Source organism: Symphodus melops, assembly GCF_947650265.1.
Source record: "Symphodus melops genome assembly, chromosome: 5".
Classification (NCBI taxonomy): Eukaryota; Metazoa; Chordata; class Actinopteri; order Labriformes; family Labridae; genus Symphodus; species Symphodus melops.
In genome coordinates, this window is record NC_136695.1 from 25806350 (window position 1) to 25831681 (window position 25332).

A 25332-nucleotide genomic window follows, 5' to 3' on the forward strand; every position below is an offset into this window, starting at 1 on the left:
GCCACATTTTTGCAAGTTCAGTTTTGGGCTTAGGTGTTAGCAGGCACGCTAGCAGCATCCTCACTTACATAAGAGAAACGTGCATCGGCCTGACCACTTCCCTCTGTGTGCATGACACGACAGATTCAGGAAATACCGAATCTCTCTGCAGCCTCCTGCCAACTAAGGAACTGTCTTGACTGGATAGCAGTTTGCTTTATAAATATTACTGAACAGCCACTGTACTTCTCGTTCAAAATATTCACAGCTTTATTAAATCATTACAAAATAAAGAAATACATTCCTCATCAATAAAAACAAGACAGACTCGATTGTTTCTTTTTGATTAAAAGTCTGCACACCCATGCACTACTGTTACAGTTCGACGTTTGCATGGAGATGCTGCAGGACGAGTTCTTATCATGGGTGTCACATCTTCTCAACAGGAGTTCATAGAGTTATGTTAAAACATTGAAATCACAGAAGAAGAAAAAAAAAAAAAAAAAAAAAGTAGTGAGTAGTTTTAAATCCCTTTGCAGATCTATTGTAGCATTTAAAACATGGCTGCACTTTTGTGCAAATATTCTAAACTCTGACAGAAACATTTCACACATATTCATGGACAGTTTGTGAATACAGCTCTCTGAAAGGTTCTCTTATTGCAGAAACAAAAATACAGAAAACCTAAAAACAGATTGAGCGAATCTTTTTAACCCCTTCATCCATGTCTTGTGCCTGCCATCACTTTGTTACAAGGTACATCTCAACTGCTGCCTTCCTTTAAAAAAAAAAAAAGCATTACCGTTTGGGTTTTTCAACCCTTTTTAGACAAGATTTGAACACCTGCTAACTTCACAGTTTAGATTTTCCTCCCGTTTTAAACTCAGAACGTCATCGGCAACATCTTGCAAGAATGTACCTTTGTAACAACTAATGGACAGGCTCAGCAGGCAGACAGCTGGATTCCCCCCCCCCCCCCCCCCCCAAACCAGTCGTCTCCACAACCCCAAGTGAGCACCCCCACAAACCCCTTCAGGTCCTGACAACAGGAAGTAAAGAAACCCCATTGCAGCAGCCCTGAAGTCTATGTGCATGTTGAGTGAGGGATCCCAGAAATTCAGCATCTGAGTGTGACTATGACTGTGAGGTGAGGAGAGAAAAGTGCGGTCTTAGCCCCGTCCTGACTCCACCTCCCTCACTGAATTGGCTCATCCATTTTCTCATTGATCAGAGCAGTCAAGTCCGTTCAGGGCGCAGGCTGGACCTGGACCTTCTCCGTCATCTGTTTGGCACTGTAGTAGGACAAGCTCAAGCCCATGATGGCCAGCATCATGGCGATCTGGTTGACGGAGCGGTCCTGTGGCTGCGTCTGCACCTCGCCGGCAACTTGCCTCTGCAGAGACAAAATTAAAAAAAAACATCAGAGCAAAGATCAGCAAACAGTTAAAACAATGAGCCATTCAGAATGCTGAAGCCTGATTGGCCAAAGAATCAAGGAGCAAACAGTCAAATATTTTGCCTGAGAGGCCTCCCCCTTAAAGAAACAAGTCACCTAACAACAGCCCTCAGTTATGCGACCACTGTCAGTAAAGACAGTAAGTAAACATTCCCAAGGGAGAGGGGAACACAAGAGTTTTGAGACGAAAGCCCATCAGGTCCCCAAGAAAACAAATACTTGCATTGTGAAGAATGATAGCCTACACTGAGAATGACCATTGTTCCAAATGTACAGCTCATTTTGCACCCTGTGACCCCTGAATCGCATAGATAGATAGAGATAGATAGATAGATACTTTATTGATCCCGAGGGAAATTCAGGTTTTTTTTGTTTTTTTTTGATAGACAGCATGGAGCTGTGCGACAGGAATGGAAACAGCCCAGACATCTAAAACAGCTGCCTCCAAGCCGGACTAACCTGCGGACTAACCTAAGTCAAGTGCTAAGAAAAGATAGATGTGCCAGAATTATTTTGGAGCCAATACGTTTGTTTCATGTAAACATTTCTGTTTGTAAGTTGTGCATGTATTCAAATCGCCTTTTTGGAGGAGAGAAAAAAAACTTTTAATTCAAAGAGGGTTGAAAAGTGTGTTCAAGATACTGTCCTCATTTGATTTTTTTTTTTTTTTTAAATCTACGTGTAAAGTAGCTCTTGGGGAAAGCATTGCTTTAATAACGACTCATTTACAAAGAAAGTTTTAATCGAGCAGCCATTTGTCGATTCTTATGTAACAGGCCGTCGCCTTCTCTCCGCTCTGTTGAGCTTTTGAGTCAGCGTAAAGCCAGATGACGGGACAGTCTTTGTTCATATATTTACACTAATTTGGAAACAAAGGCTCTGTACAACACAGCAGTCGAGACATATGGAGGGTCACTGCGGACGGGGTGGGTTATGATGACAGCGGGGGAACAAAAGAAACCATTTCATAATGATTAGTGTCACCCCTAATTACATAGGTGATGAAAGCAGCACGGAGGCCCTCGTCTGAAAGAGGTCCAGAGCAGGACTAGTGTAAATGCTTCTAAAAGCAAATGCATACAAAAATATTGATGGCAATAAAATGAGACCTGTGGAGCATCTTCTGATGTACGTAGAGAACATCTCTGTTTTACAAGTCAAACAGATGCATGATGATTGAGGTGTTTTCCTGAATCTGCACGTACCTGGAGGAGGCGAAAGTATCCAGGTGTCAATCTGCCCAGTCTGATGATCATGTCTGCTGATGTGGTTTGAGGTGGGTTGTGACAGAGGGAAGAGCTGGGACGGCTCTCAAGACCTGCGTAAAAATAATAAAATGGAGAATTCAGTTAGAAAGTTCAAAGCAAGCCGGAAGAAAAATGAAGGACGACGTTACAAACGTAAATGCATCGGGAAAAAGTCAAACCTGGACCGACAGCGACCGCGAGTCACGTCACAGAAATTGTTAAAACCGACGTCGCGGTTTCTGTTCCGTCTTAAGAGTGAAAATCTCCACTGAAGTCAAATGTTATTGAAGGGACAGATCCTGTCCACCTCGAGTCAAACTTTAATGAGTTTTTTGGAAAGCATCGCTTCCGACAGAGGAAGAGATCGCATCTGTTGGCTTTGCACAAACGTCAACCATCTGATCGTTGCACGAGGGAGGAACATCGCTCGCCTGCAGCCATGAACGCTTATTGCGCCCCATGCAGAGAAACCCCCACGTTTAACCGATAACGTCAAACATCTGGAATCTGAAGGGCCTTGAATGCCTGTAAACCTTGAAGTCTTGATTAAGTTTTTGTGTTGGAGCCTGCACTAACAGAGCTTCGATTCATGCTGCGCCATTATCTGACGCAGCAAAGAACAATTTCATTGATTCGCACATCGTCAATCGCATGCGTCACTTATAGAGTAGTGTTTTATTTAATAAAAAACAAACACCAAGAATGAGCATTTTGAGGCACAAATGTCCGTCCATTTGGGACTTACATTTAAAGTTCCAAAACCGGAGTTTGTTAGAAATTGCATTCTCCAATTTTGCAAATTCTAGTTATTTTAAATGGAGAGGGAAAAAAATAAATAAATAAATAAGTGGGTGGGAGCCCCCCCAGAAAAAGAGTTTTTGCATTTTAAGGAAAGGACACACTGTCTCTGCTTCTCAAAAAAAAAAAAAAGCAAAGGCAGTTACTTTCCACCTTGACCGACGACCACGTCAGTCAAAGCTCTGGAGAAGGAGAATTCTTTAAGCAGGTAGAAATATTTGAAGCATTAACATGCCAACCTGTTTGGAGTTACACCCCTCAGAGAAAAAAAAACAAAATGTAATCCAAGCTCTCAAAGAAACCCCCTGCTGTGAAAAGTCCGCCTTACACGCTTAAAACACCACCCTGTGATTCCTCACCTTCCAGAGGTCTCTGATGGCAAAAAAAAGCCCCCAAAAATACTGGCCAGTGGGACCCTGAACTCTGCAGCCACGCTGAAAAACAGGCAGGAGTGAGGAACTTGAACCACTGAGAGCACTTCAGTGTTGTGCTCCGCCTTTTTATACAACCCTACTTTCACCCAACCAGATCGACAGGCTCGCCTTCAACACACGCCCACTCTGAAAATATTACACACGCACACACCGCTGTCCAAATGCATTACTCTCAGCAGGACGCTTTTCCAGTCCCACCTCCTCCTAAAACCAGAAACACCATTTGGATGGATCCTATTCGATTGACTTTGCTGGATACACTCAAGGTAAATAGCCGGGCGAATGCAAACTTAACAACAAGCACATTGTGAGCGCTGCATGTCAGTGTGGTGTTACATGATGCCTCTACTACGTCTCAAGAGCAGACATTAAATGTCAGAGGCATCCAAAACAAAAAAAATACATTGGAAAATTTGGAACTTAAGTTCCTCTTTTATTCATGTGCATTTAAGTTGTGTGATAAAGTCTCCGTTTAGCCGACTTTGTTACATAATCCACTTCACTGTAGAAACAGAAGCAGAGACGCTCGTGGATCTTTGAGTTACCGAGACAAACCAATGTTCACATCCTGCATAACACGAAAAAAAATCTGCTAGTAATCAAGAGTTCCTTTTGGCATTTAAGCAACCACAGTATATCATCAGACAGGGTGTTGGCAGGGCATGCTGGTTACATGACCTAAATATGCAGTTACAGGTCAAACCCATAAAGCACCAACACTGTATAAAAATGTAAGTGGTCATATTGTTTCTTGAATGGCATTTGTAAACAAACACTGATAGTCATTTGAGGTGGAGGTGAGGTGAGCCTCCTGGAAAACTGCTACAGAGCATCTGCCTGCTGATGAACTAAGCCACACCCACAATCATGCAAATGACAGGATAAGCCTCGGCCCCAACGCAATCAAAACGAGTTCGGTACGTTTAAACAAAACATAATGTTTGACCAACAACAACAACTTCTGTCCTCTGATCATGTTTCTTACTCAGACAGTCGACCGTGTAGATACTACAGCGGGTGCAAACAGAGCCTATATGCTGCAGGTCAGCTCAGGTATCACCAGCTGGGACCGTGCAATGGTAACTGTCCCTGTGCCTGTATAAGGGCTGCTGGATCGTATCTTTTAAAGAGGTTTATGGGGCCCAGTGGACATGATGTACGGAGGCTATTGCCTTCAATAAGGTAGGTCCAAATCGAAACTGGGACTCACTCTTCATAATATGACTCACTTGGTCTCAGCTGTTTGCACAACAGCAAAATCATCTTAGTCTTCATGTGTACAGGGGACAACAGTCATGTGTCACCAGTGTCGAATGCAACAAAAATCCTTAAGAGCAGCTGATTCAGCCGCTGAGGAGTGGTTACCTGCGTGCTTTGGCAGGAATTCAGGCAAATCTCCTGATAACTATTCAGGTTTGGAGGATCAACATGAAAGAAAAGGGCGTTTTCACATCTGTGTCACCTGAGGCCATATTTCAAAACACCAGCTGCACTGTAAGCTGAAAAAAAAAAACTGAAGTTATAGGTCTATATTTTCATCAAAAAAAACAAAAACAAACACCACAACGGTGTAGAAAAATGCCTAATCATCAAGAAGGTAAATTTACAGCATCCTTCTCAGTAAGATGCGTCTGCCTCACAGTCATATGTGCACCACAACATCTTTACTGGGTACATTGTGTTCTTAGCACCAAACAGCCAATGAAATAGGACTAGCTCTCTTTTTCTCCTCCCCAAGTCCCGCCCTCTCATGTCACATTTAACTCCACACCGCAGCCCAGACGCCTGCAGCCGGGGACTTCCTGCGAGCGAGACAGGACATCAAGTGTGTGAGTGAGAGAGAGAGAGATTCACCAGCAGAGCGATTAATCCAGTCTCACAACATCCTCGGGATTACATCATCAAACAGCCTGCAGAATCATGACAGAGGCATGTACACAGATGTTGCCATGGTTTCACTCAGCTGTACGAACAGAAGCAGATAATCGTCTGAGAATTCTATTTCAGTAATTTGAAAACTGCAAACCCATCATGGCAAAGGTTGATTTATGTTGGACATTTTCAGCCACAAACCGGTTTCAGACAAATTAAAATCACCTGAGCTCCCCAAATATGTTGAAGCAATATCAATAAAGCTTTAATGGTCTTAATCAGCTGTTCTCATGGTTAGTTATTAGGAGTATTAAATGGCAGAAATGTAGGAAAATATCCATTACAAGTCAACAAATCACAGAACAACCTCTCCTTTTCTTATATTTTGTCTTAAAAATGTTTTTTTTTTTTTTAACATCAGATAAAATGTCTTCTAGTTGCTTTATAGATTGACTTATTAGATAAGCCTGATGAACTGAGATAGGAAACGCTGGGAGGAGAGAGAGAGAGAGAGAGAGAGAGAGAGAGAGGGCCATGCAGCAAAGGGCCGATGTCAGATTTGAACCCACAGCTGCGGGGACTATGGCCTCTGTACACGGGGCCTGCAACAACACAGCTAAGCTTTCCGGAGCCCCTGTGTCAGTCATGGCTAACAGTCTTCAGTCATGTGCAGCGATTGTAAAAGGCAGCTGTGGGTAACAAGTTAACATGCGTTTCTGGAATTAAAAACAATCAAGCATTAGGTGGTTAACAAGGGGGAACAAACTGCTTTTCTTCTTGTTAATTATGGGGCCATAACAGGGGGCCCCCCCATGAGAGGTTAACACAAACAACAACCACCCCCCCTCCACCACATTGATACACAAGACATGACTTTCATATTGGGCCCCAGATGTGAAGAGTCCAACATGGCTGACACATAAACACAAATAAAGTTGTATTTGTTTGATTCAACAGATTCATGGAAGAAGCTTTGTCAGAAAAAGGAAAAAAAGATCCAGATCTCAAGTTTGTAAATCAGGAATGAGCTAAACTCTCTCCCCTCGCTAATCTGACACAGAAGTGCAAATCTAATCAAGGAGCAGAAAAGTGACCCCCCCCCCAAACTTTCATCAAGCCTTTGATATGTAGAGACAACTGAGCCAATAAAAAGGTGCCATCAAAGAAACAGGAAGGTTCATGTCCTCTCTTTGGGGGAAAAAAAAGTAGCCATGTAAATTTAAAGAGTCTTCACTTTACTCAGATTATAAAGGTAGTTTATGTTTGTACAACATATGCACCTGCAGGAAAACACATGAATGGAGAGCGCAGGCTCCTTCCCCAGTCTGTACACTGGCTGGGTACAAAATGTACAGAAGAGCAGCAGTCACACAAAGACCCTACAGAAATGTGAGATAACGACTCACTGTGACTATGTCAACGAACGAAATGAAGAAAAAGAAAAAGAAAAAAACGTTTGAAGATAATTCAATGCAACGTTATAATGACATTTTGCAACCAAGACTAGAGATTCCCTTTAACCTAAAACTGATGCGAGCAGTGAACACTTTCAGATAAAACCAAATAAAGTCAGGTGGAATAAAAACCAACAAACAATTGTGTTTGCTTGAATGTAGCCTCGACATATTTGAAAACAGGACAACTTGTTCAAAAAGTTAAATCACACTAAATTGTTCATCTTTTGTAGCGGTCATGCATCTTTTTTCAGTTTGAGTTCAATTTTAATACTTATTCTGCACTTTTACTAGTTTTTATTTTGCTTCAACAACAAAAAAACAAAAAAATGCACTTCTGAATTAGATTTGCAAAAAAAAGCAGCACCAACACGTACAGACACAATTGGGTCGGTCACGAAATTATTTGTATTTGTCACGAAATTGTTGCCAAACCAGGTGTGCACGCCTGTTTCCTCGCCCGCTTCGTTCTCATTTCAATCATTTTTTTTCTCCGTCAACGTTGAAAAGTTCAAATCTTACCTGCAGCTGCTCTGGAGCGTTTGGAGCGGGTTTTGGGGGGGACGCTTCTGTGAGGACATACAGGGTGCTCACAATGTAAAGCTTTTATAGGAGGCCGGCTCTATAGGAGGGAGGGGGGGGTGGGGCAGCACACATGCCAACGTGCATGTGAATAACATGGAACCCCCCCACACGTATGTGAGTAATGGGCTCGTCCACTGTTAACATGCTGGAACATTTCGCCTTACTTTCTTATCTGTATTTCCTTTTAGTCATACATCGTGAGATGCACGCGTGGATACAGAAGGCCATAACATGTACATGTACGGAGGTGCATTGCATTCACCAAACTGAACCAAATGTAGACCAATTATCTCACAATTACGATATCTGTAAAAAATAATCCTATCCGTTTATTTTTGTTGGTTTTCTGCAGCTTTTATGTCCCACACTCTTGAAGAGTTGTCCTTAGATGGATTATTAGGGTTTCTCGTCCTATGTGGGCTTTCTCTCAATCATGACCTTTAAGCATTTTAAGAAAATAGAAATTTCTGAATGTAGAAAAGTTGCGAATGGCCGATCATTTACAATCTCTAAATGAGTGGAAAAAGATCATTTCACCACAAGATCCACCTCCAGCTCCATGTCTCAAAAAAAGCTTCATGGAGGAGTTGGAGTTGTTCGTTTGTCATAGAAGTAGCCTATTGATTTTTAAAATTGTCTCCTTTCCCCCATCATGCACCATCAGGAATGTTTTATCCATGGAGCCTCCAAACATCTAAGAAATGCCTCCACTTCCATGTTAAATCGACTTCAGAGATTGGTTCAAAAGCAGTTTGACCAACGTTGGGGTGTCTTAAGCTCCTTCAAAGAGGGGATCATCTACCGAGGGTTGTCTGTAAAATCCTCTGCACCTCTTGTCCATCTGTCACAGTTGAAAAATGGTAAATGGACTTAAATTGTGTCTTCCACTTTTCTGAACAGTCAAGTTCACCAACATGTTTGTACACCGGTTGCAAATGTTCAGGGTGTGAAAAAAATGGTAGGAGTCTGGCAGGAAAACCTCCGGGGTAAAATCCGAGTGAAAAATTCAGCTCTTGTGTTCACACATAGTGTTTTATTTAAGGTAATTTTCGTATGTATGAAAAGGGTGTAATTGAACCGCTGATTTCTCATGAAGATGACGCAACGCTTTACCTCACGACCCACGACCACAACAGGACCCTAAATGCATCTCTGCACTTTGCATGGCCAACAGTTTTTGGTTTGAGTTTTAAAATGGGTGAAAGAGAGACACATTTGGATCATTAAAGTGCATTCAACTTTATCAGCCTTTTTTCAAATGGAGATCTCTCTGTAAACCAGCTCAACGTGTCATGTTCGTTTACCTTTAGGGTGTCCTTGGATGATGATAGATGAGGAAATATAATCCCTCTTAATCAGAAGAAGATAAAGTATAAAGACACTGATATAGATAGAGACTATGAAGGTGCATAGAAACACCCTCCATCCTTTTCGGGGTGACTAGATTAGTGCGTGTCCCTAACCTTGTAGAACTAGGATGATGGTGGAGGCCACACACATACCATGGAGTCAACACTTTGTTGGATAGACAGTAGGGGTCCAGTTATGTCACTTCACATGTTGGGTAAAGAGGACCACCTTGTTAAAATAAATGTGAACGTCAAAGGGAAATTTTGCGATACAATTAAAAAGTTTTTTACTACGTCCAGAATGAGAACGTTTTTCCAGGAATTATTTATTTTTAGTGGAGCAGTTTTTGAACACACGAGCTGACCTGCATGTCTTTTCACTCATCTCGCCTGCACGTATGGCCCCTGACATGCCCCTTCCTGGTGTCGGCTTTCCCCCAGGAGGGTCAGGCGAAGTGAACCGCTGTATCATATCTGTTCACTCTGTGGTACGTGTCTGTCCAAGCATCTGAACCCACTAACCCCGACGAAGAACTACGTCCCAGCAGTTACCTTATGGCTGTTTTCACTACTCCTAAAAAATTTTCAAGAAAATGTCAAGTGCATCAAAATCCATGTCCTCTGATGTTGCCTTTTCCATCAATGCAGCACATCATTGGACATATCCACAGACATTACATTACTGGTGAGCAGAAAAGAGTATGAAACTGCTTCATTACACGCATGATAATCGCTCCAGTCTGTCCCGTCGTAGCCAGACGTCGACGTCCTCACCCCCTCCAGTGGTGGAATTTCCTGACTTTTACCTGCTGCGTTCCGTCGAGGGATGGCAGGAAAAAAGTGGAGCTACTTACTTCACACATAAAGCGAACCCAGTTTCGGGAGAAAATTCAGGAGTTTAATGCATGTGCAAAAGCACCACATCACAGGTATTTTCTCCATGGTACATTCTCCTGTATGATTCTTTCTAATGACGATAATAAGAGACTCCCTTTTTATTTCCCCCTTTTATCAGACCTTAAAGAGCTTATATTTTTTCTGAAAGTTATACATCATTTTGCTGTGCTGTTCAATCTGTCGGATTGATGTTTTGGTATATTGTCTTTAATGTGGCCACAATAACACTCCTGATGGAAAAAGCATCAGAAAAGCAAACCTTTTCCCCCCTGGAGAGTAATCAATTATTTCTGATTATGACTGCTGTTAGCGCTGTTGACTCACTGCGAGGAAGTTCCTGGTTTGAATCCCCATCAGCCTCTCTGTGTGGAGTTTGCATGCTCTCTCTGTTCATGCGTGGGTTCACATGCTCGTTAGATTGATTAATTAAATAAGATGTCTGGTTGTCCGTCTCTTTATGTTTCCATCCCTGTGATCGAATGCCAAACAGTCCGGGGTATGTATCCGACTTCTCACTCAATGACAGCTGGGATCGGCTCCAGCCCCCACGACCCTGAACAGGGTACAGAAAATAGTCCAAAAAATTACCAACCTAACCTTTCAATGAGGTGAGATGTTCTCCTCAACTTCTACTCTTTCCACAGTAAAATCTTTATGTGATAATGAAACTCATTTACAAAATGTGAAACAGATGCTTTTTAAAAATAAGGAGAGACTAATATATACAGTATATGATTGAATTGTCAATCTATAGAACAGAACAACATCAGCTCTGATGTGTTTCAAACAATCATGAGTTTTTTATTTCTTACAGCTTGACGATTAGGTCATATTAAAGATGTATTTGTTAGATTAACTTCACAACTTAGCTCTGTGCTGTACTAACATCTCATTATGTATTCATTTTTTATAAAATAAAAAAAGACAAAACCTATTAGGCTACATTTAAGTAATATTTGAATTCATCCTCCGTGATGTACGTTTCATAACAAAACGCGTCATATTTGACCCACTTTCACATAGTCTCAAAGCCTGATGAGAGGGAGACCCCTGCCGGAAACAAAACAACTGCCCCCACCTGTGTGTATTGATGTAACATCGCCCTCTACTGGTGACATCGTGTACAGACACTGAGGGTCACTCCAAAGCTACTCAACGATAGAGACACATTTACACATGAATATTTCTCCTTGGTCTAACTTGTAAGGATCTTCTTCATTATTTCAGAGGGCGTCATTATACTTACTTCATTATCTGATGCCACCAACAGAACATTCATTTAAAACTTAACAAACTGTAGATCAAAAAAATGATGCATGATTACATTTAGAGAAACAACCTTTAATCTCTTTTATTATCTCGCTTTAAACAGTGGATCTCTTACATGAAAACCAGATTACATATTTAACTGTGTACAAAACGAGGACATCAATAAACACATGACTAAAGCTCTAGATTGATGTTTTGTAAAACAGCATGCATGCAGACCTGCTTCATGGCCTGAACACATCAAGCATTCTTCTCTCTGTATTTGACACACGTTGTTGTTTATCTTTGTTTTTTTTGTGTTTGCTTCTTCTTATTTCAGATGCACAAACTCTTTGAAGCCTTCACACAGAGGGCCCTCTGATTGAGACCGGTCTTTGTCAAAAGATGCAGCAGCACCAGGCTCCTAAAAGGGACGGAGCCTTAAAGTGGGATGGGTTTTTCTTTGAAGTTTTAAAGGTGTATGTACTTCTTCCGAGACAGAACCCCTTGGGCCACAGGAACCTTTTTAGTTCTGGGGGCCTTTGGTCGAAAGGGGGGGCGAGAGACAGATAGTTTTTCAGTGGTAAACTATACAGAAACTCCCTGAAATATCTGTCTCACTCACTGAGTGATCGATTCTGACGTGCGTGGTGTATTTGCTACATTTATTGGCGTGGAAAAAGAACACATTGATTTCAATATGCAGTGGTCAATAACATCAAAATATATGTATTTAACTGAAATCATCACAAATAGTGTCACTAGTGTCCACCGGTCTGTCTTAAGGCACTCATAGTTACCACATGGGGAGATTCATACAGGTAACATCGGGGTCCTAAAGTCTGGGGCCACGTTACAGATCTTTTTTACATGTAATTAAAAAAAATAATATATTTGAGATACTTAAAATTCTTTTATTATTGAGATCCTGCTCGTTACTTAGGTCAACAATCCATGTTCAACCTGATAAGACTAACTTTTATAGTAAATGTGTTTCCTTGTGTTTGATTAACGCTCTCCTTGCTTTATGTGACCTGTTAAGTGTACATTTATCCAAAGTGTAGCCTAACTCATTTTAGGAGTTTCCTTCTAATCAGTGATGAAATGGAAAAAGGGCCTCTCAGCGGTGGTATTAAGAATCTGGAGTCTGCCCAGTCTGACACTGAGTAAACATGCTTGTGTTTCTGAGACGAGCCCTTAAAGAAATGGTCGTGGTCCTGGCATCACACATCGCTCATCTTGCAGAAGGAGTGTCAAAAAGAAGCGGACGCCACACAGACATTTTGACGTTTTCTTTTATTTAAGAACATTTAGATCAAACATTGAATCAGAAAAGCTTCCTTTCCGCTATACAGAAACATAACTTAAGTTAACTTTTCATCATTATATGACCGCGTTCACAACATACATGTTTTTGGGATATGTCAAACTTTTGACCTAATTACAGTTTTTTTTTTTTCTGTGGCATTTTGTTTAATTACTATAACTCATGTCAACATACAGTGTTTCAAAACATTTGGTAAGCAATCTTTTTTTTCCATTAGTTTAACATTAAAAATACAAGAGCCACTCCTACTCTCCCTACATTTTAACAATATGCTTTAGCTGCCTTATAACGTTAGATTCAGTCTTGTTGAAAAATATCTATTACTCAGCAGTAAAAAAAAAAAAAAAAAAAAAAAACCAACCTGGAAATTAGACAAACTAGAAATGCCACACGCCTACGAGATATGGACGGTAATTCTGTTTAATGGATATGAATGTGACAAAGTCTTGTTACATTAGGTGCAAGCCCAAAACAAACCTATAATAGACATGTAATATAAAACTTGGTAAAAAATACTTATTTAAAACTGTACAATCACCAAGTACACAGAGGGGGCGCTTCAACCCTTATTCATTTGGCTTCGGTTGCTTCGGCCTTTGGCTCCTGGGGACAGTGAAGAAGAAAGCAAAGCATGACGTGCACTGACTGGTGTGGGAGCAAAGCTCGATACTCTTTACCATGCTCATTTTCACGCTGTGTACATTTGGACTGCAGGTAACACAAGGTAATCAAAACATTGATATAAAAACGACCTTTCAGATTCAGGGTCCCTCACACGAGACTTAACCGCTAAAGTAATAAATGCTTCCTCTTCATATTCTGAGTCAGAGGTGAGGTAGGACGATGCATCGAAGGGCTGTCATTTGATTACTGCAGGAAGGTGATAGGTGACGTGTTTCGCAGATTACTCACCTTGTTAAATATTACAAACAAGATGGTTATACTATGTTGAGAATTGTACGTTATTATCTTATAGAAAGAAACAAACCTCGGCCTTGGGGTTCCCATTTTCGGTTGCTTTGCCCTTCTTTGCTTTGGCGGGTCCCCTCTGCAAAAAGCAACAATTGATCACAAACAAATCACAGCAAACTAGTTACACTTTATTAATTGTATGCAATAGTATAATAAACGATATTAGGTGAACCAAAACATCCAAATTGCTTTTCAAGTTTATGTCCAATTTAGCAGGGAGCTGTGGGGAAGTCAAGGTCATTCACCACGTTCACATGTGACGCAGTGAGCAGCAACAGCGAGTGTTATCAGCACGTTTCATACCTTTGTGACCCTTTTCTTCTCCACTTCTGGGGCTGTGGGTCTCAGCTAAACAAGACAGAAGTTAACACAAATCAGTATGGCAAAGTGCATTTACAAACAGTAAATCACAGTAAAATTATTCATAAAAAAGTTTTGTTACTATCTATGAAAACAATTTTAATGTTAGTTTTTTTTATTATCTTCACAATACAGAAACAGATGTAAAATGTCTTTTTAGACATTCTGATGTAGAATCAATGATGTATGCACACTGCAATTTACAGAACATTAAAATATGTAGGTTAATATTAATCCTAAGAGGCAGCTTTCATTGGCAAACACCTGTCTTTTGAATGACTACCAAGACTCATAAAAACAAAATAACAACGTTGTGTTTGTTATAAGCTTACCAGTAGCAGCCGCGGGGATTTCCTTAGCTATAAGAAAGTAGAAAGACATATTCAGCAATAACTACAGACAGAAGTCCTTTGTCCACTTTAAAAACATTAAAAGTGTGATATTTATGGCCCTGCAAGGTCACAGTACAGTATAAACATAATAATATCATAAAATTATTTTTTTCCCGCCCAACAAACCTCAGTGGGGACGACGACTTTCTGAAAGGAGAAAAAAAATAGAAGAGATATGATAAATTTGAACACCAGTAAACATCTAAACTCAGGCAAAACACCATAATTTCAATATCTTGCATAATAATAATTTTAAAAAATCTGATGAGATGCAGCTGTATAAACAGAAGCAAACACTAAACCGGAAGATTAATAAAGAAACGTCCACTCATGAATGCACATCATTCGATTTAAACGCCACAAAGTGTTTCCCGCTCATATTTGAATTCAAAATCCGAGCTGTCCCGTCACCATGACAACAGCGCTTTGGCGCCTTGACAGCTTCCTTTGTTTTGTAGCAGCGCGCGCCGACGGACAGCTGTTGGGAAACTGATGAGATTACTACTTTACTAATCTGTCGCTGCCGCCATATTTACAAATGCGGCTAAACACGAGCCAGTTCTGATTTACATAAAAATTAACATTTGGATTGGAAATATAAAGAACCGGTTTCATTAAAAACGTATTTTTAAAAATAAATAAATAAATAACGTATTTTTTTTTATTTAAAACACACGTTTTACACTTATGTGTTAAAACAACACATTTTCCGTCGTCATAAATCTATTTAAAAATAGAAGTAACATTTTTTTTTTACATTTCACATCGCTACATTTATCGTTTATTGGCGCACTTTAGTAACAAAAAAAAAGAAAACGTCAGAACAGTCGGTTAATTCAAGGTTATTATTAATCAAATTAAAGGGTAAACCTATTCTGTGTCACCTTGCACAAGGCATTAAAAAAAAAAAAATCAAACCAGTAAATAAATAAATAAAAACGAAACATCCCCTCCCCCAGCTTCTTCCTCAAATTAAAAAAAAATTAGTTCGGACTCAATTTGACCGCCTCACATCCAATTTGACCTTAAAACAGAGAAATACCAAGTTATGCATTTAGATTAAACCGATAAATGTAGATTTACAGCGTGTTTAAGTTTGCTGCCTCGTCAAACCTGTCAAGCCTCTCTCTCTCTCTCTCTCCCTCCCTCCCCCTCCCCTCTCGGCCCCAGCCCCGCTGACAGGGAGGGAAAAGACGGCCGCTGCAAGATGTTTGCACGGCGCAATATCAAAGCCTGCACAAGTCTGGCGTTTGCCGCAGGCCGTGAAATCACAAGACTAGACGTCGCCGTGGTTGTTGCTGTTCGTGTACAGCTGATCGGACGTTAAAGCAAAGTGCTGATAAATTATCTTCGACAGGAAGAAGATGCACGCACAAGGTCTCCGATGTAGAAATATCAAGCCTCAGCGTCAACCTTCCAACTTATCACGAACAAGAGCTCAGAGTACAAAAAAACAAAAAAAAAAAAACACGAATCTAATAGTAATCTTACCTTTGTTTTTCCCATGTTGCTCACAGGAAGTAAAGCAAAAAGCTTACGAAAATATAACGGTAAAGGCGGGCTTTTTTTAAAGAGAGACGACAACCAGGTTGCTGCAGAGTAAAATGGCGAATGTATAATGCAAACGAATGTTTTTGTAGTTTATACACTGAAATATAAGAACTGAACCGGTCTGAACCAGTTTTGTGTTTCGATTACTGTCATTGGCGGCAGACACGTCACGTGGTTTCAAGCGCCTCCCATCCCTTAAAGAGCCAGGGTGGTACTTGGGGGGGACGACCCTGAGAAAGTACCGGTGATGTCCTTAGGGTCGCGCTGGTGAGATGTAGTGATGGAGAAATATAAAACACCTCTGCTGCATTAATGGAAAAGTCTCAGAGTGTGGGGGCTGCCCACAGCAAGCACCAGAGCAGTTTTGGGGTTCGGTGCCTTGCTCAAGGGCACCTCGGCAGTGCTTGGGAAGTGCACTGGCACCTCTCCAACTTAGCCTCTTAGCCTTAGAACTTAGCCTCTTTCTAGTTTTTATATGTTTTTTTTGCTGTTGTATATTTATCCTCTACATTGATTTTCGAGAAATAGTGGTTGTATAATGTTTACAGTGTATGTTCTAACTACATACAGTATGTCAACAACAGCAAAAAGAAACATGCTATTAAAGGTCTACAAATGCCCAGAGCGCTTTAGTTTTTATTTCACTGTGAGTAACAGAAAGTCAACTCCCTCCGAAAGTCAGAAACTGCACGAGAGGAAATCCCATATCTTGAGTTATGGAGTAAAACTTGAAGGTAATTCTCTTTAGTTTGACGTTAAACCTATTTTCCACTTCCCTACAGTGCAGAGGTAGATCATGACATTTCGATTCCAGTAAGTTTAAAACTTAAATACAGTCAGTTAATTCACAAAGGTTAAAATTAAAACCAACACCCCTGAGAAAATACTGCTGATGATCTTAGGGGTATGCTGATGAGGGCTTTGGTCCCCCCAGTTTGAATGGGCATGACACTTCTAAATATAACCTGATATTATTTAAAGAACATGGTTATCCTCTTTCATTTTCCTACAGAAATAGATATACATCTTGATTGCAGTTAGTTTTCAGGCTTAGACAGGTCCCACAAATCTACATTTAAACCATAGATGAAAGATCCTTTACCTGCTTTTTGTAGTGTCTTGAGATAACACTTGGTATGAACTGATGCTATACAAAAAAAGATTGATTGATTGATAGAGGTAGTCTTTAATGTAATGCGATGTGAAGGATTAAACCAGTTTGCAGAAAGATTAGTTCCTCTTTGACAAAACGTATATGTTGCTGACTTTGTATTACCCCCTCTCACAGTAATACTGCTACTTTAACTTGACTACAATCCCACAGCTGTGTCTGAAGAGAAACGCTGGATGTGTAAATAAATCAATACATTTATGGGGAAAACAGGATGATGACCAGATTGGACCAGTCTTTTTTTTTTTTTTATGGATTGAGCGTGCTACATTTTGATTTTCTTCATTTTCTCCACTCTGTACGTACTTGAGAAGCTTGATGTGCATTTCTTCTGTCTTCGAACAGAATAAATGCACATTTAAAAAATGATTCTCAATGTGATTTCCTGTTATGACGTCAGATCATCGACTGGGAGTCATAGCGTGGTACTTCTCCCTACAAATCGAGTGAAATCATTACATACAGAATTGTACTAAAAACCAACTGAGCCAAACACTGAAGGGATTTATCAGAGTGCTACAACACTAACATGTAAGTTTAAAGGAATGAAACACAATTTTAGTATCTGACATACAGTAATCACTTTATTCGGCTGAAGAACGCTGGTCAAAATCTAGTTACGTTTTCATCATCACACGCACCAAACAAACAACACTTCCATCAAAACTCGACCAAAAATAAAAAACTGGACTGATTCGTATAGGTCTGGATGGACTCGTCTCGGAAACACAGAGAACCTACCTGGCTTTCACACAACATTTTAACCTCCAATCAATGGCATGCATTTCATAAACATTTTACACAAATATTGAACTACATCTTGACCAGGCATTTCCATGGATTAGACTTTTTTTTTTTTTTTTTAATCTACAATCATAAATATCTGATTTTTTTCTACAGCCCCATAGGGGTCAAATTGCTCTCTCATCTTGTTCACATCAGTAACACATAGAAACCCCTCCAAGGGACTGTCCACTCCCCCCCACCACTGCAGGAGCCCTTTAGGGAAGGGCCTGGTCGAGGTTTTATCCCCACTTCAACATAGGGTTTGTTTTCAGGGAGGTCCTAAGCCACGCCGGCTTCGCTGGTTAAGTCGTTAAAGAAAGAGTCTCTCTTGTGCTTCAGCGCTTCTAAGAAGTCGTGAATTCGTTCCTCCCTGCAGGCGGCGTGGTGCAGCAGCGCCTCTTGTCTTCTCTGGGCGTCGGCGGGCTTCCCGTTGCCGTGATGCTGCAGGAGCTCTGCTACGCAGGCCCGGTCGGCCTCCAGCTGCTGCGAGGCCTGATGCTCTCGATGGAGGTCTCTGGCTTTCTAGAAAAAACAATGCACATCAACACAACAATCAGACACGTCTCATTGGATAGGCTTTTATTAAGCTTTTTGAAAACACTTGATATAGCCCACCACTCAGGATGCATCATCATCTCTCATAAAGACTGTTAGAAAGCCGCATAAATGCATTCATACGGCTTTATAAACGTGCTGATGATGATGCAAAATTGAACTTTTTGCAGATGTTTATGAAACACAGGACTACTTGCTAACACTCCAAGCATACATTTTGAGATGGATGGTGAGAAACTCAAACTGTACCACCGAGTCATACTGCTGAGACTTAGTGACCTTTGTCTGTCACAGAAAAAAACCCATCCGTCTCTCCTAAAGCTGAGGCCATAAAGACGAGGTAGCAAACACATCACAGCCTTTGCTGCGTGTGGACAACAGCAACCATTTCAAACTAAATTCTAACATTGGGACTTATTCAGGGACTTAAAGAGGCTGGACAAAATAATACATAACATTTAGCTAAGGAATAACTATTTAATAATGTTTGATGGTTTTAGAATTGCATGCTGTCCATTTTTGAATGAGGTAGGAAACATCCTACCTCAACAGCGACCTTGGGTGGCTTGAAAGGCGCCATTAAATAAAATGTATTATTATTATCCTCTTTCCTTACTCAGTCATACCCACTCAGTCCAGTGAGTTTGAAAATCAAAACAGAGTTCTGGTGGCCTCGGTTTGAAGACCAACAGTGGTAAACAATGGCCATGAGCAGAAAACAGCATCGTCGATAGAGAGCAAAATTCACAGACGCACCATCAAGGCACTGTATTTACCAACTCAACTGTTTCTAAAAGCCTCTCGTGGACAGCTGCTGCGATTCAGCATTTCGCCATAGACAATAAGAGCAGTGAATCTGGGACTTGTGCATACAGCACCAATGTTACTGTATGTTCATGTGAAATAATAAACAAATCATCAGCACTGACTGGAATCAACCAATCAGGACATTGGGTTAATAAAATCACAGTCTAAAACATGAGAGGAGTGACCCTCTGTAAAGCTGACATAGTAGACCAGCTGTGCCTCAGTATGAGCCTCACCTGAATGGATTTATGATTGAACTGATATTGGAGGATGGCTTCACACAGGTTCCAGAAAGAGTACTCGGGCCAGAGAATGGACTGGAACACCAGACAGGAGTGGGAAGTCTGCGGGATGAGAGATCAATTCATGTGTCAGAGGAGAAGCGGCGATATTAAATCTGAATATATTTGCTTTAAGGCCTAAAAGATATTATTACAAAGACTGAAGTGAAAATAAAGTCTTGGAGTCTCTCATATCTTTATTTAATAACCCTTGGTGAAGAAGACTCGGAGACTTTTACACAAACTGTGACTCTAATGAACTTAAATTCTAAAAAAAAAAAAGAGAGATACATTTTTTAACAGAAAAGAAAAAGAGAACGAGGTTGTGTTTGTGCTCTAAGCTCAGCTGACGCTATACCGCTAACTTAAAAAAAACAAGCTGGGACGGATATCTGAAGCTAAATAATACAATTTAAGTAAAGAGCAATAAAATGTGCAGTGAGAAGAAAAGCTCTGTGCGTCAGTCCTGTTCTGTCTGTTTACGACTGCGGCTGTGTAACAGACACGGCTCTGTTACTTTTTACTGTAGGCTAGGTTTCTCATTTGAGTACAAGACACGATCAAAAGGCGGCAATAATATGGAGGATTCTACATGTGATTGAAAACAACAGAGAAAAAAAAGACACTGGTGCTCAGGTAAACATGCTGCAAGGTGAACACAGGGCCCGAAAAAAAGGAGAAGTCCTTACTCTTCCATTTACACTCAACTTCAACATTTGATTTCATGACCTCAGATGTAACTTCGGTGGGTGGTTTCAAAGTTCAGGTGAGATCTTAAGAGCGCCACGTTAAAGACAACAACTGTGTGTGTTTTTCATGCGTTCATTCTCATCCTCACCTGCCAGAGAAGGAAGTCGCTGAGGCGCACCTCTCCAGACGTGCGGATAAGCAGGTCAGGGTTGGGAGAATTGTTGCTGTACAAACACTCACTGAGCAAAGCCTCGGAGACGTCACTGAGCACGACAGAAACGCACAAAGAGCCGGGGTCAAGCAATCGTCTGCGGAGTCTAACTACAGATACTGTGAGGATATGAAGAAGGTGAAGTCACCTCGCTTTGATCAGGCCCTCCTCCACTCCCCAGGCCATCTCTCTGACTGCGTTCGTCATTTCATATCTGGACGTGTAGGCGAAACACACATTTAGGAAACATCTGAAAAGCAAGAGTTTGTACACGTGGTTATCGACAAAATCACTACTGATAAGATCACAGAAGTTGACGTTCAAATAAACAGAGTCACATACTTATTGTGCGACTTGGTCAAGATCACAGCTTTCGCAATAATCCGCTGAAGGTCAAGAGGTAGCATGTTCAAGTCGCCCAGCACGCGGATACACACACCGTGTTTCTTCAGGTTATCTCTAGAGGAGGGAAGAGACAGAGGAAGTGAATAGGAGGATAAAAAAAATAAACTAACACAAAGAAGAAGAAGAATACGACGACTCCGTTCATGTGAAGCGGCTCAAACGTGTCTGTCTGCATTTCAAACCCAGACATACACAAAGGTAACTCAACACAGGAATTTCCCCAGTTCAGTCAGTCAGCAGAGTTTCCTTTCAGCCGTCTGAAGCCCAAGGTCAGATTAAAAGGATTTTCATCAACTCCTACCACCATTCATAATTAACTAAGGCCTCTGATGTACTAAGGGTTGTAGATGCGCAAAAAAATGGTGAACTTCTGAATTTGTACGATTTGTGAGATTTTCTCAATCCTTTTCACATCATCGTGATTTTGTTTTTGACTAAAACCACAGAAATGAGGTGGGGCTAGAAAATGGGAAGTACAGAAACAAGCTTACATATCTAACAACAATATCTTGAAACTGGAAAAAAAAAACGTAGGAAAGGTTGAACTAAACTTCTGAAACCACAAGGTCTTTGAGAAAGATGGGAAAGAGTGAGTATTTTAAAGAGGAAGCAGAAGAAACAACAGATGATGGTGTTCTAAACAGATAGTAAAGCTGTCCTCATTCTCAAAGGGAAAGAAAGATCTAGAAAGGTCTTTCTTTTAATACATTCGACCTTTATTTAAACAGGTTTTTCCCACTAAGATTAAGGACCGCTCAGCAGAAAAAAAAACGCCACAGACCCGTTTGCACCAAGCAGTTCAGTACGGTCCCCGTTTATTCACTGCTAAAGTTTGGGGAATGGTACCAAAATAACTGTTCCATACTGTCCTCATTTTAGTACCCTTCTGTTGGGTGCCAATGGTACCAATCCGACCCATAAAGGGAGGTGCTAGACAAACTGCAGTCTGTTGATTGGTCGAAATAAGCATTACTTTCTGTATGGCAGCAGTAATAAAGGAAAAATGCAAATTACTCTCTTCGATTCGGAGAGAAATGGAAAGTCAGCGTGTAGCACTTTCCAGTGGACAACTTCGGAGGTTCAGCCTGTTTGCTGGATGTCCTCTTATTGTTACGGTGTCCTGTTCTTCTTCTTCTTCTTCTTTCAGCAAACTGAAAGCTCTTTTACATCTTCAGTATCCTTTGTTTCAAACTCACCGCTCATCCAGTAGTTTCTCAAACTTCTGCTTGGCCAGCTCCATCAGCCCGTCCACCTCGTCTTTAGTGCGCTTGAAGTTCTCGATGCTGAAGGCGTACACTGTGACCTCTGGGATGTTCAGGTGCTTACACCAGCGTAAAGTCTGAAGAGGAAAGGAGCAAGAAGGGAACAGCGTTCACTCATACATGTCAATACTGTTTCACTGCAGCGCATTAGATTTGAATTTAAACTCACCTCTGCCAGCTTGTTGAAGCCCTGCATGTGACCTTCCTGACGCTCCATTTGTTTCTTACGGGCAAAGCGGCGGTTTCCGTCCATGATGAAGGCCACGTGTTTAGGCATGGGTCCAGCCTGGGATAACACAGTCAGATCATCGGAGAGAGGAGAGATTTGAAGTTACACTGACGGAGGAAGTTCTGATAAAAACACAGCTGAACAGAGCTGACGCTGTAAGAAGTCAACGACTGTGATAATCAGTCATTTTTCAAACAAGCGTGTCTCCGCTTTGAGCCTCTTCAGTGTGAAGAGGTTCACATGAAAGAACACTTTTCATACAACAGCCAGCTTTCTTTCCTCAGCGTAAACGATGACATACGAGGAGCCTGTTGTAACAAAACTACATTTACCTACGGTACTAATTTTTTTTACGACACAAGAGAAGACAGAACGCGATCTTGAGTCTGGTTCTGCTTGTTGCTTCGTGCTCATGATGGATTCATGTCGGTTCTTTGGAGGCAATCCAACAAAGAGTCAGGTCTTCTACCCGCTTTTTGTAATGTGACTTGAAATAGCATTTGTCATACAAATCGACATTCATAGATTGATCTTCATGCCAAAAAAATCAAACTTTGTCGATTAAATCTTGGGGCGTTTTACTCTCAGGTCGTACAGACTCAACTGAATTTGTTTGAGCTTTGGTTGTGATTTGGGAAACAGTGCTTAAAATACTCAGGAAACGCAGGAAATTGAAATCTCAGTTTTCATGATCAGTTTTAAGACTCGGTGAAAAATTATAATTGCTCCTGAAATACGGTACATATCTTTTATTGAGCAACTTCTGCCTTTCTCAGGAGGAAAAAAAACCAAATGGACCAAATGTCAGAGCAACTAGTGATGTAAAGATTCATCGTAAAATCGTGTTAAGTCGATTCACAGGTGCTTCTCATATGTTATTTCATTAGTTTTTTTTCTTTGCACCAATACACCAAGACAAATTCCTTGTATATGAAAATGTGCATGGTAATTCTGATTCTGATTCAGGGTTCACATTGATTCTTTAAAAACATGAATCGCGATAATGTCGTGAGTGCAGCAGAGCAGGATTTAGAAATCAAAGACACACCACTGTCTTATAAATCTGAAGTGTGGAAGCATTTTGTCTTCCCAAAGACAGAAAAAGAAAGAGGTGAGACGACAGCAGACGAGACAAAAACAGTGCAAACACTGCAAGACGACAGAAGACTACACGGATATCACGGCAAACATGATGCAGCATTTAATCGATAACACGATGAGAAGCTTTAATCAGCTCAAGGAACCTTTTTTGATATTGTTTTGCTTATTTTGTCAAATAAATCGTGAGAGAATCGTATCGTGAACTCAGCACTGTGAGTCGTTACACGCTTAAAACAAACACAAACACAAGACAGACGAGTATGCATGAATAAAAACACAAATTTACCTTCAAGATATTTGCTGAAATCTTCTCCAGGAGGTTTAACTCTCCCTCTCTGATCCACGACATCTTCAGTCTTTAAAATGTCTATATTAAAAAAAGTAAAATAAAGTGATTTAAAGGTTGGTGCCTGCTGACCGTAAAAATCCCCCTAAAACAGAGTGAACTCATGAAGATAGAGTTTTTTAAAGGAAGAAAAATAATATTTAAATATTGTTATGAATGAACTATGCAGTGATTGATTCAACCGTTTTTTTGCTGTTAGTCTTTAAAAAAACACACACCACGAGCTGTTCACGTGCTTCTCTCCATTCAGTCAAACTATCAAACCTCACGCTGCTCTGACTCTAAACATTTGCTGTAAATTTAGCACATCTCACCAGACCTTCCAACTCACAGCTCTTACGATGACGATCACTTCCGCATTGGAGTAAAGTGACGTCGTCACTCGGCGACAACTTCCTGTCACGGGTTGTGCGGATCTTTAAGGCATGTGGATGGACTGACCCAGCGTCCATCCATGACATTTACATCCAATATGTAAAGTCTGCTTTTCACTGATAGATTTGATAGTTTGGAGTTTTATTTGAACCAACCAGAGACTTTTAAATCTTATTAATATTTTCTGTATTAAAGAAAACATGGACAAGCTCACTTAAAGGGATACTTCATCCATTTGCATGAAGCATTGTATCATTAGAAACATGGTAGTAGTGTTGAATGGTCATGAATCCAACCCTCATTTTGCCCTGAGACGAGAAAAATATGTTTTTCTTTGCCTGGAAGTTTTCTTCATGTGATGCAATATGACTCTTTTTGCATCACATGAAGAAAACTTTCATGCAAAGAAATACATATTTTTCTCGTCTCAGGGCAAAATGAGGGTTGGATTCATGACCATTCAACTCTACCACCATGTCTCTAATGATACAAAGCTTCATGTAAATGGGTGAAGTATCCCTTTAAGTCTGAGTTACAGTCTGCAAAAAAACTTTCATTTTAAACTATGTGTACATTAACTTTAAGTGACATTTTCAGGGGGTCAGTGAGTTGTTGTGATCCACCAAGAGGGAATCATGAGATGCTGCCCCCCCATCCCCCCAAAAAAGTAATAAACAAAACATTTATAATCATTTTCAATTGTATATTTTATTATTATTGTAACAAAACATACAAGGTAGTTGAAAATAAACCCCATTAAGTTAAATAAAAAAATGAAGTTAATGAGTAATATCTGGATTATTTGTCAAACAAATCAAGGTGACGTTACAAACAAAGCACGTTAACTCAACAAACAGCCACCTGACTCATTGTTAACAGTAGGTCTTACCCAGGCAATAAATTCAATGTCCAGATAGGAGTCACTGCTCCTTCTTTAATTGAGATCATTGTTACAACCCAGCTTGTGTTGGGAAAAGGGAAGCAACATACAAACAGTTGTTTGTGGTAAACCAAAGTTATTCATTAACACACGAGTAACATTGTGAAACATTATAAAGTGAAACAACTGAGAAGGGTTGTTTATATCAATAAATACGGAAAACGAAAAGAGACTCTAACTTAAAATAAATTGACTAATCTTTGTGGATACAAAAAAATCTAACTAAATCCTTACTTGCTATTCTAACTATCC

The 25332-nt window shown here is 40.5% G+C and overlaps 2 protein-coding genes and 1 long non-coding RNA gene across 7 annotated transcripts; all 3 read right to left on the minus strand.

The window, feature by feature from the left end:
• Positions 1-225: 225 nt before the first annotated feature.
• Positions 226-10480, minus strand: LOC306824655 (putative transmembrane protein ZNF593OS). Its single transcript, XM_079344861.1, has 3 exons — positions 10396-10480; positions 2641-2753; positions 226-1372 (listed from the first exon to the last, which is right to left on the minus strand). The coding sequence occupies exons 1-3, from the start codon at positions 10463-10465 to the stop codon at positions 1226-1228; spliced, it is 330 nt and encodes a 109-aa protein (XP_079200987.1). The 5' UTR covers positions 10466-10480; the 3' UTR covers positions 226-1225.
• Positions 10481-12596: 2116 nt separating this feature from the next.
• Positions 12597-14520, minus strand: LOC306823393. The gene is made up of 5 exons (XR_013778991.1): positions 14497-14520; positions 14311-14337; positions 13922-13966; positions 13635-13694; positions 12597-13249 (listed from the first exon to the last, which is right to left on the minus strand). It is a non-coding gene; the product is annotated as an uncharacterized lncRNA (long non-coding RNA).
• A 3138-nt stretch (positions 14521-17658) lies between these two features.
• dhdds (dehydrodolichyl diphosphate synthase) lies at positions 17659-24189 on the minus strand. 5 transcript variants are annotated; one of them, XM_079343601.1, is made up of 9 exons: positions 24097-24189; positions 23706-23786; positions 22259-22375; positions 22024-22166; positions 20765-20881; positions 20571-20672; positions 20360-20474; positions 19477-19584; positions 17659-18400 (listed from the first exon to the last, which is right to left on the minus strand). In XM_079343601.1, exons 2-9 carry the CDS (start codon positions 23766-23768, stop codon positions 18158-18160), a joined length of 1008 nt encoding a protein of 335 aa, XP_079199727.1. In that variant the 5' UTR covers positions 23769-23786; positions 24097-24189; the 3' UTR covers positions 17659-18157. The 5 variants fall into 5 exon arrangements, with proteins under 5 accessions (XP_079199727.1, XP_079199726.1, XP_079199725.1 ...); XM_079343600.1 differs by having other exon boundaries at positions 24085-24173; XM_079343599.1 differs by having other exon boundaries at positions 24080-24157.
• Positions 24190-25332: the final 1143 nt, after the last annotated feature.